General features: G+C 54.1%; 1 protein-coding gene across 2 annotated transcripts in view; it reads left to right on the forward strand.

Moving 5' to 3' along the window:
- TRIM67 (tripartite motif containing 67) overlaps window positions 1–3695 on the forward strand; it is a 44037-nt gene extending 40342 nt beyond the window's left edge. For both annotated transcript variants that reach the window (XM_047703466.1, XM_047703467.1), the window contains exons 9-10: window positions 652–814; window positions 1802–3695. In XM_047703466.1, coding sequence (XP_047559422.1) covers window positions 652–814; window positions 1802–1867 — 229 coding nt within the window. In that variant the 3' untranslated portion in view covers window positions 1868–3695. The remainder of the gene's footprint in view (window positions 1–651; window positions 815–1801) is intronic.
- Window positions 3696–11676: the final 7981 nt, after the last annotated feature.

Raw genomic sequence — 11676 nt, forward strand, 5'->3', positions numbered from 1 at the left:
GCTCACCGATGCTTCTCGCGGAGCGGACGTGAACTCCCACCTTGGCCAAATGTGGGATCAGGGATGCTTATCGGAGCGTCATGACTTAGCCTCAGGCTCCACCGCTGGGATCCACAGGATGGCGACTCCGACAGGGGACTTGGTCACGAGTCCCTGGGCTGTTTCTGAGATGAGCTGAAGCCCCATGGACCTTCTGAAATGTCCTGGAGGCCTGGCTGGCTGTCTCTCTGTGGCTCTCAACCTCTCACGGGTTAAAGCCCTGTCCAGGGCACCAAGTTCGTTCCTTTCCTTGGCAGATAAAGGAGCCTTCCCAACCCACTCCAGGTTTCCAAGTGGGATCTGCTCATCAAAACCCGAAAACTCCGTGGGGGTCCAGGTCTCAGGGACTGTGAGGGTAAACGGGACGGAATAAGCTGGTTCCCCCAGGGTAAGGAAGCAAACAGGAGGGGTAAGGCCTTCCTTTGTGGCCCTTAACTGGTGAGTGCGCTTCAGGAAAAGTCTCATAGCCCGGAAGAAGAGCCCCCTGCATGGCCAGGGGCGCTGTGTGTCGGGGAGGATATTCCGAGCATCCTTTCAGTGACTCAGAGCCATCACCTCCATCCCAAGCTGGGTGTGGTTGGTGATGGGGCTTCCTGGGGCTTCTCTTCCCAGAACGGAAGGTGGCGTGTGCAAGGGGGCCACTGTCGGCGTGCTCCTGGACCTGAATAAGCACACTCTGACCTTCTTCATCAATGGGCAGCAGCAGGGCCCCACCGCCTTCAGCCACGTGGAGGGGGTCTTCATGCCGGCCCTCAGCCTCAACCGCAACGTGCAGGTACTGCGTATCCTCGAGGCAGGAGCCCATCTGGCGGCTCCCCTCGGGGCTCGGGGGCTTCCAGAGGGCACTTGGACGATGTGGGCTGTAAGGCAGCTGACTGTCGTGTGCCCAGGCAGAGAGCCACCTCCCCTCAGCCCACCCTCCCTGGAGACAGTCTCTCCGGCGTGATCAAGTCTCGCCTACTCACTTGAAATAAGCACAGGCTCTAAGCCGGTGGCCAGGTGTGCGCGAGGCTCTCCCCTGAGAGGAAAAACACACAAGTGGGCTGAAAGAGACCCGTCCGAGGGGCTGTGAGTTTCCTTCTGCTCCCTCTCACCCTTCTCTGCTCCCTCTGGTTCCCATGTGAAGCAGGCAAGAAAGATGTCCTTTGAGATCTCAGGGCTGGGCCGTCCCCGGGGAGGGCTCAGGAGGCCGCAAAAGGGTAGAGACAAAATGGGACCCCAGGTGAGTGTGTGTCGGGGGGAGAGTAATGTCGAGGCAGCACCCTTGGCCTCTGGCAGAGCCCTCCTCCCCCTGGGGGTCCTGCTTTGTGGTGCCCACTGGCTCTGAGTATTGACAGGGCTGTGTCCATCACTGATGGATTGATTTGTACCTCCACTCACGGGAGGGCTTTGAGGCAGCCTGAAACGTGGGCTGTCCTCCCACCTGGTTAATAGAATAGGTGCCGGAAAGGCACGGGGGCCACGGAAAGAAAGCAGAAATAAATACATAACCTCGAGGGACATACGGCTGCTGCAACAGAGCCTCAGCCTTGTCTGGGCTCCTGGCTGCCAGGACAGAGTGGGCCATCCGGGCACAGACCAGCTCCTCGGGGCAAACTCGTGGACACTGCAGGAGTGAAATTGAGCCACACAGGAAACAGCGTAGCCCATGAGAGAGAGAAGGCCTCGGGATGCTGCCTGTGGCCATGCACTGTGCTCTGTGAGCACTCGGGGTTCTCATGGTGGCCTCCCCCACCCTCACTCAGCCCGCCTTCTTTTCCAGGTCACCCTGCACACGGGACTGGAAGTGCCAACAAACCTGGGGCGGCCCAAGCTGTCCAGCAACTAGCCTCCCAGCTCCAACTGCTCACCGGCATCTGGCAAGAGACCCCCCCCACCCCTCACTACGTTCAAAGAACCCACAAGGGTAGGACGATTGTGTCACAGGTGCAGCCCCAGCAGCCACTGAGTATCTTAGAGAAAAGTTTTCTTTGGGAGATGCAGAAGAGGTCTGCGAGCCATGCTTGTTAGGGTGTCTGGTTAAACTGGCCACTTGCGAAAGTGACCAGTGGTTGGTGGTGGAGGTGGGTGTGTGTGTCCCTTTCATTCCTCCTGGACATTGCAAATACTCCCAAAGAAGGACCTTTCTCATGTTTCCTGCCATCTGTTTTCAAAGCTCATCTTTTGGGGGAGGGAGGCATGAGGAGGGCAGACTGGCACCCTGAGAGCAGGAGGCAGGAAGACAGTTTGGATTCCCATGCTCCAAGCGTTGACCCTTTGCCGGGACACCACTCAGTCCCGAGGCTGCAGGTTCTCACCTTCGCCAGGAAATGTGATCCTTTTGCTTCTAGGTCCTGGAGGTTCCACTCGGTTATGCCCTTGCAAACCTCAAACAAGGTCGATAGAAAGGGGCACTGATATGGACCTTCACCACTCCCACCGATCTGTTGAGAACCTTTTAAAATGGTTTTCTTTGGTCCTTCGTTAATCAACCAGTCTCTGTCTCTCTCTCTCTCTATGTGTGTGTGTGTGTCTGTCTGTCTCTTTGTCTCTCTCTCTCTCTCTCTTTCTCTTGCACGCATACGCACGCACACACACCACACACGCCCGTAGTTTGCTAAAATTCATTCACTCGGTTGTTCTTAAACACAAAGGAAAACACGGACATCTGGAATGATAGTGTGAGGAGTCGTCACCCGGTGGCTCTTTCTGGAACTGCAAGCCTGTCTGAGTTGCTCTCTTCCAGGCCTGGGACCCCCCTCCCCAACTCAGAGCAGGAAAGGTGGGGGGCCCTGGGGAAGCCGCTTAGAGCCGCCTCCCTTTGCTTGGAGACCCACCCTACTGTCATCCTGGAAGCAGGAGGTGGCCCCAGGAGCAGGCGTGGTTCTGCTCTGGCGGGGGAGGGGGGCAGGTCCTCCGAAGAAGGCAGGAAACAGCAATATCAGCGAGTTCCTCGCCCCTCAGTCTCCCAGGGGGACCTTGGGTGTCCGGAGCTCTAGAGGCCCAGGTGGGGCCTCCTTGCTGGGAACACAGACCTTCTCCCAGGAGACGCGCGGGAGTGATATGCGTCTTTCGGAAAGGGAGCTCGCTTTCGGGGCTCTGAGCCTGGAGCCTGCCTTGCTCCTGTCCCCAGAGCACCTTCCCGTCCTCTTCTTCTTTTCCTCCCTGTCACCTGCCACCCCCACTTTCCATCTGGTAGTGAAACGTTCTGTCTCCTTTTTTTAAAAGAATCTATTTTATCAAGCATTTTATTTTGTCCACTTGCTGGATCGGATTTTTATAAAACTCAGCCCGTAAACCAGCAGCAACTGTGTTGACTCGGTTCTACCTGCTCATTGAGACGCTGCCCTTGCTTTCTGAGTCTCCCCGGCTGATGCTGTGTAGACCCTGCCCCTAGCAGCAGATCCGACAATCCTACCTCAGAGCCCGCGCCCTTGGATTGCAAGGCTGCCTTGTCCTCGCCCTGTGGGCAGGTGTGGCGGGCTAGGCCAGCCGCCGGCATCTTCAGGAGCTGCCTGGTGCTGTCTCAGCCTCTGTGCCGGTCCTGGCAGCCACCTGCCAGGGATGCTGAGGTCCTGCCTCTTCATTCTCCGCCTGCTGCGTGGTTCCTTGGGTGCACGGAGGCACTCCTTGTCGTGTCCCAGAGCTCCGCCAGATCGCCCCGCTGGGGATGTCCCTCCCGGCAACTGCCTCTCTCCTCTTTGCTTCCACTTGCCTTTGGTTCGCTCCTTAGCCATAGCTCCGGGTGGATTCAGCTTGGAAGGCAGAGAGGATTCCTAAAGCTTGGAGGACACAGAGGAGCCACGGCCTTCCTGGGGCTGATGAAGCTTGGCTGATGGGTCCAGACATATCAGCTGTGGGAGAAGAACCACCAGTGCCCTGGGAGTCACACCAGGAGTGAGTGTGGCTGGGAAGGTGGTGGTGGCAATCTGTAGCAGGGTCCCAGTGTGAGGCTGGGGAGCACCCAGAGCGCCCAAAGCTGGCCCCGGCTCTGCCTCATTGGAGAGGAACTGCTCCAGGTCAGTCAGCTGGACTTGGTACCACGCTCAGGACAGCCAGCGCCTCGGTCAGAGGGAGATAGGAACAAGGAGAATGGCAGGGGGTCTCTTTGGGAAATAAAAGGTGGTTTTCCAGAGGGAAGCTTCCAGAACCCCTCACTCCTGTGAGGGCCCAGAGCAGGCACCTTGCTACCTTTGCCATCTCCTCCAGGAGCCCAGCAGCAATACGGCCGATGCCAGGCCACCTGTCAGGCTGTCCTACAGCCACCTCTCCTGTCCTCAGCACAATACACCTTTCAGGGACCAGGATGGACTGAAGAGAGAAGGCAGGTCCATGCCACATACCTGTGTTTTTGAGCGACCAGCAAAATGAAGAATGAATCATCAACAGCTCGGGGCTTTATGTCACCCTCCCAGGAAGCCCCTGGGATGTGGAGTCGAGATGACCAGTAATGGGTTTCTTACCTGCCATCGAATTCCCTGTCCCTTTACAACGAACGTGGTGGCATTTTTGTACATAAAATTATATCAAGACGATGCTTGTTTGTTGGCTGGCCAAGGGATAACTTGGTGTTTGTCTGTTGAGCAGTTTTGGTGAGAAAGGAGTTCAAAGTAACTTAAATCGGCAAGTTCCATTGCGTTGTAAATAATGGCTCTCTAGCATAGTTCTGCGGTTTGTTCTTTGCTGGTGAGCAAGTTTGGTTAAAGTGTATGCCTTTCCTTCCCTTTTTAAAAGTATCCTAATAGCAACTCACTGCATAGCATCCTAGCTCCCAACTCAAAGCAAGGTAAGATAGCACACGCAGCCCTGCCTCCCCCTCTCTGTCCTGTTTGGGAAAATAATGATTCTAATTAAAGTGGACATCAGTAATCCTGACCCACAAAGTAAATGACCTAAAAACTATAAAACTGTATATAGTTCTAGGCTGAATCCTCAGCCATATATGAGTTCCGTGGTTGTGACAGCACTCTCAAGCGCCCCATGGCCTGCTGAGAGGGAGGAGGCTGGGGAGTGAGCCTGGGGATGGGAACAGGCTCCTCCTCCTTGTTCTGGGCGCCCAGGAATGCCCTACCTTTCTCTGCCCACCAGAGCACTCCCCGGAAAGGATGAGGACGCAGGTCCTGCGTGTCATCCTTCCGGGGATATTTGCATTTTAGCCTTAATTCTGACTGCAAGTGAAAGGCTCACCCCCCACCCCTTGAAGGCGTGCTCCCACAGAGGGGTGGGCAGCGCTTACACAAAGCTGTTGCGGGTTCGACCCCGTGGCCATCTGCTCATGGTGAGGTAGTGAGGGTAGGGAAGAGCCCTGGGCAGGGCGGGATTCAGCATGGCAATGCTGGAAAACACTGTCTCAAGGCCCGTCCATGATGCCGGGTTTCTCGGTGTCAGCAGTATTGACATTTTGGGGTGGGTAACTCTCTTACTGTGGGCTGTCCCGTGCGCTGTAGGATGGTTAACTGCATCCTTGGCCTCCACCCCCAAGAGGCCAGTAGCGCCCCCCCCCCAAGTTCGCTGCCATGACTACGCGTCTACAGACATTGCCAGCCGTCCCCTGTGGGACATCCTGGGCCAAGAGCCACTGGTTTGTCCTGTGTCCATGTAGAGTGACGGGTGGGGCTTCACCCCAGTGTTAGACAGAAAGCCTGTATCACCGGGCTGTGGGCCTTCCTCCTAACCCCCAACCCCAGGATGCACCAGAGGGCTGCAGCATTCCGCCAGCGGGGGAAGCTGGGGGAAGATGGGGTGAGCCACAAAAAGAAGCCGAGGGGTCAGGTCTCACTTCGTACTCCCTGCGGATGCCCCCCGCTCCACAGCCCCACTCCTAGAAGGCAAACACTTGTTACCTTCTTTTTCCTTGGCCACGTTTGACCAGAAGTAACAGGAAATTCTTAATGGATTTGTGGCCTTTCTCTGGTTTTAAAAATTGAATCCGACTCCTTAAAAGGTATTTAAGGTCTGCAGTAATTCCAGGAAATCTCCACTTCTGTTTCTCAAGTAAGCTAGTAGCTGTGTTCAAGGGATCGCATTCCTTGGCAGTCCTCCCTGAAGAGAACAGGATCCTGGTGGCTTTAACTTTGAATGGACTGGAAAATCATGGCATGGGTGTGGGCAAATGTCTTAAATCTTTCTGTGCCTCTGTATCCCCACCCGAAAATGGAACGAGTCATACTAACCTACCTCCTCTGATGTATTGTGAGGATTATAGAATAACACTTTTTAAAGGAAAAAAAATAAGTCTTTCATCTATTCAGTCTAGGCTAATGGTTCCCATTCAGTGAATCAAGCCTGTGTGGTGACTTTTCAGAACCTTCTCTGACCACAGACAGTGTCTTCCATCCCAGCCTGGTAGGACCAGGAGCATGTGTTTATTACACTGTTGCCTGGCCTTGAGGAGGGGAAATTTCGACATGTAAAATAGGCTTCACATGACCATACAAAGCAACAAAACACCCCAAATGTTCCCATTGCCAGTGAGGCCTGTTTTAATGGTACTTTTTGTACAAAGTGCCGTAAACAGGCTGTGTATCAGCATCTCATTGTTAGTCCCAAAGGCATCTGAGTGCAGAAGCCCCCATAAGACCTGGAAAGAGGTTAACCTGCCTTTCCGCCACCTCGGTCACCTTAAGTTCTAGTATCTAAGGTGTCCCCCACCCATCGTGTAACTCCATTGTCTCCCAAGATGTCAGGCAGGGGAGCAGCTCTGAGAACCAATGTCTAAGAGTAAGGCTGGAGGCCCCTGCTGGGCGGTCATCACAGCCCTGGGACTCCGCTTGTACTACCTGCTAAGGGGGGTCTGGCAGGGGGGCGGGGGACTCCAGGCTTTCTCAGTGAACAAGGCTGACTTCAGCCAGGGTTTGGGAGTCGAGACCTTACAGGGGAGTCTCATCTGGAGGCGTCACTATTCTCTCAAAGAGTGCTGCTCCTGGAGGGAACAAGCTGCCAGCCCCGGTCCTAGGAAGACCCGGGCAAGGTGGGCACCGCTCATCAGGCCAGGCCCTCAGGCAGGCTCTGAGGAGAGCCCAGAAACAGACTTCGGGTTTGAAAAGTGACCGCCGCGGCTGTAGGAGCGGGAACACGACTGGTGTCTGCTGGGTGAGAGCGCAGCCTGGGGCCAAGCTGAACCTTTCCAGTTCCTCCCACACCCGGTGACTGAGCGTCCCTCGCCCCCAGCTTCCTCGGCACCTAGAGGACACACAGAGGGAGCAAAGCAGAAGATGTTAAATGCATGAGGTAGAATTGCTGCTTTCCCACTAAACTGTGTATTAAGCATGAGAGATTTGTTTAACGTTGGCAAAGGAATTTTAAAAAGTAACAAGCTTTGTGTCCTTGTTTTGACTGCCCAGAGAACGTCCCCGTGCCTGCCTTTCTTTACCCGTTTTCTCCCTGCTCCGCGCTCTCGCATCCACTTCCCGTGAGAGTGGTTGGTATCTGGGGGCAGCTCTTGGTCCCGTTTGTGTTCATGTCCCACTGCAAACACGGGGAGCGGCGGGGGGAGGGAGGGAGGAGGCGGGGGAAGGGGTGGGGAGGAAAGCAACTTTTTTCTAATTTTTGTATTGGTACCCACAAGCGTTTGTATTTTTTGAATTGCAAACACTGTGTTTTCTGGTCTTTGGGGGTCGGTTGAACTTTGTGTATTGCCTTTTGGAAAACCTGAGTTTTATCACAGTCTTACGCAGATTTGAAATAAATTCTTTTGACACTGCCAACACCTGAAAGACAGGGCACAGTCTGTAACCCGTGCTCAGCTGCCAGGTGCGCGTCTGGCCTCAGCAGGCCCTGCGTGCAGGGTGGAGGCGGCGGGAGGGGAGGCCACGGGACTGGAGGCGGCGGGAGGGGAGGCCACCTCTCACCCAGAGGCCCTGGGCCTTCCGCGGTGCCAGAGTCAATCCGGCCGCCGCTGCGTGCAGACCAGGTGTTGGGGCGGTTTAGGACACAGATGATAGGGTCCGTCTCAAAGCACGGGGCGCTCACGAATCCATTCCTGCAAGAGGCGACAGGGCTGGCGTTGGTAACTGGTAACATCGTGGTGAAGATACAGCCATGAATAAAATACTAGCAGGGCTCACAAGACACTGAGAGCTGGGGAAGACATCCTCATTTCTGAGCTCCAAGAAGGCTGACCAGCCCCTTCAACCACACAGACTGAGTCCCCCCCCCCCGGGGGGGGCGGTGTCCGACCTAAAAGCTGCGGCCTGCCTCAAAGTGTGATTGATCCCCAGGAACACCCGCCCCGCACGCCTCCCGCCAGCCCCTTCGGCCCGGCCTCAGGTTTTCAGTCACCTGCCAGATCCCGGGATGGCTGACTGCAGGGGCTGTTGCAGACTGAGACTGGGCAGCACGGCCTTCACTCACAGGGGCTGCGGGGCACCCCCCTTGAAAGCCAAGGAAGCAGGACCCATCACGGGGAGGTCGAGCTGTGACACAGACCCCGCGAAGGGCCCAGCCAGGCTGGGCTGGGAAGGGAGCGCCGGGCTTTGATGGCCTCACGTCAATCCAGCATGGACTGTGCCCCCCCACCCCGCCCCATCCCAGGAGAGAGGTGACACGATCCCCACTCAGAACAATGAAGTGACAAGTACTCGTTCCTAAAAGGGGATCTGAGTGAGGCATCACAGCACCCACCACCACCATCCTCGTGCCACTGACCCACCCTCCACTCAAGTCTGGGGAGAAGCTCTTCCAGAATTCCGGTGAGGGAGGCTTAGGGAAGGCCAGGGACTCAAACTACATTCCCCGTCACTGTAGCTGGCCTTGGAGCTGCATGGGACGCTCATGGTCTGTCAGTCCCGACTCCACTTGCCCTCACCTAGTCACCCTCTTTTATTTGTGATCCAGACCCTCATCCCGGGGGTCCAAGCCTCGGGTCACCAGGCCCTTCTCCCCCAGGGTTGCTGCGTTTGTCTATTTGCCATCAAAATCAGGCTAAAGGAGTATGAAGAGATGCCTGAGGGGACGGCCTGGGTGCAGCTTCCTCCCTGCCCCACTGGTGACAGCAGCCCTATCCTGACAGTCAGGGTCACCCCTGCTGGTGGGACTGTTCTTATAGGGCCAACCACCTTGGTTCAATGGGACATGTGCTGTGCTGTTTCTTCTGGGAAGCAGGGGCTCCAGGTCCATGGGGCCAAGAGCTGTGGGGACAGGAATCTCAAGGTCCTTAAGTGGGTCGCTGGGAGTAACGGTAGGCGGGGTGTCATGTGGAGCGACATTGATCCACCAGACGGTGTCCAGGACGGGAAGAAACCCCTGCGAAGGGGAAACAGCAGTATGCAGGCTATAAGGGAACATGGATCCAGTCACTGGTCTGTTCCGTTCTGAACTGGTCTGAACTGGTCCATCCCCTTTGTGGCTTCTAATTAGAATCTTCCTCTTCCTTTGGATGGCTGTTTTCCTTTAGATGGCTGTTTTTCTTTCTTCCTTTTTTTTTTTTTTAAGATTTTATTTATTTATCTGAGAGAGAAAACATCAAAGAGCTTGCACGAGCAGGGGAAGGGGCAGAGGGAGAAGCAGGCTGGGAGCCCGACAACCCGGGACTTGATCCCAGGTCCCGGGGATCATGACCTAAGTAAGCCAAAGGGAGACACTCAACCACTGAGCCACCCAGACACCCCTGGATGACTGTTTTTCCTGGGGGCTTCTCTCTGCTGCTCATCTTGCTGGAAGAAACTTTCTCAACAGGGAAATAAAAAGCATGGTCTTAAGCCTGATCTCCAACCCTTAAAATACAGGTTTCTTTTAGCCACTAAACGTTTTAGAGCTCCCAGTGGTAACAAAGCCACTCTTTAAGTGTTAATTCAGTAAATTACAAAGTGAAACCCAAACAAGGTGAGTAGTTTATACATGGAACTTTTCCAGAACTGACCAGCCTGTTGGTCCAGAGTCTTGGCTAAGGGCTCAGCTGTCTAAGCCACATGGTTCCTGGAGGTGGGGGTGAGGCGGAGCTGCCTCGGGGCCTGAGCTCTCTGTAGAGAAGGAAAGAACGGACAGGCCACTCCGACATCAATTAAAATCCTCTGCTGTGTTAAAAGTCACAGCTACATATACCACAAAATTGTTTTATTTACATAACTTCTTTTTCTTTTAAAGATTTTATTCATTTATTCGACAGAGAGAGAGATCACAAGCAGGCAGAGAGGCAGGCAGAGAGAGAGGGAGAAGCAGGCTCCCCGCTGAGCAGAGAGCCCGATGCGGGGCTCGATCCCAGGCTGCCGGGATCGTGACCTGAGCCGAAGGCAGAGGCTTTAACCCACTGAGCCACCCAGGTGCCCCTATTTATATAACTTCTAACAAAGGACATTTTGTATACTTAGGAGAGTAAAAATTACAACTGCTTTCCCCACAAGACAGCTGCCAAATCTGCACACTGTTGGTTCTTTCATCATAGTAACATTACACAATGTTTATTTTTCTGTCACTTAGTCCCCATACAGTACATTAGTTTTTGATAGCGTTCCATGATTCATTGTTTGCATAGAACACCCAGTGCTCCAAGCAATCCGCGCCTTTAATCCCATCATGGGGCTCGCCCATGACTCTGCCCCTCTCCCCTCTGAAACCCTGTTTCCTGGAGTCCATAGTCTCTCATGGTTCGTCTCCTCCTCTGATCCCCCACCTTCGTTTTTCCCTTCCTTTTTTTTTTTTTTTAATATTTTATTTATTTATTTGACAGAGAGAGATCACAAGTAGACAGAGAGGCAGGCAGAGAGACAGAGAGAGGGGAGCAGGCTCCCTGCTGAGCAGAGAGCCCGATGCGGGACTCGATCCCAGGACCCTGAGATCATGACCTGAGCCGAAGGCAGAGGCTTAACCCACTGAGCCACCCAGGCGCCCCATTTTTCCCTTCCTTCTCCTAATGTCCTCCATGCTCTTCCTTACGTTCCACAAATAAGTGAGACCGTAGGAAAACTGACTTTCTCTTGACTTCTTTCACTCAGCACAATCTCCTCCAGTCCCGTCCATGCTGATCCTAGCGGCTGAGTAATATTCCATTCTACACATGGACCGCATCTTTACCCGTTCGTCTGTTGAAGGGCAGCTCAGCTCTTTCCAGTTTGCCTGTTGCAGCCATTGCTGCTATGAACACTGGGGTGCAGACGGCCCTTCTTTTCCCATCTGTATCTTTGGGGTAAATACCTAGGAGTGCAATGGCAGGGTCATAGGGAAGCCCTATTTTTAATTTCCTGAGGAATCTCCACACTGTCTTCCAAACTGGCTGCACCAACTTGCAATCCCAACAACAGCGGAAGAGGGTTCCCCTTTCTCCACGTCCCCTCCAGCACGTTGTTTCCTGCCTTGTTAATTCCTGCCAGTCTAACTGGTGTAGGTGGTATCTCCGTGTGGTTTTGATTTGTATTTCCCTGATGCTGAACATTTTTTCATGTGTCTGTTAGCCATTTGTATGTCTTCTTTGGAGAAGTGTCTGTTCACGTCTTCTGCCCATTTTTTGACTTGGTTATTTGTTTTCTGGGTATTGAGTTTGAGTTCTTTATAGATCTTGGATACCAGCCCTTTGTAGGGTCATTTGCGAATATCTCCTCCCATTCTGTGCGTTGCCTCTTTGTTTCGTTGACTGTTTCCTTTGCTATTAAACCACTTTTAGAAAATAAAAGGCAATCTGGGGGCACCTGAGTGGCTCAGTTGGTGAAGCGTCCAACTCTTGAT

Source organism: Lutra lutra, chromosome 14 (genome assembly GCF_902655055.1).
Source record: "Lutra lutra chromosome 14, mLutLut1.2, whole genome shotgun sequence".
In the NCBI taxonomy this organism is placed as follows: Eukaryota; Metazoa; Chordata; class Mammalia; order Carnivora; family Mustelidae; genus Lutra; species Lutra lutra.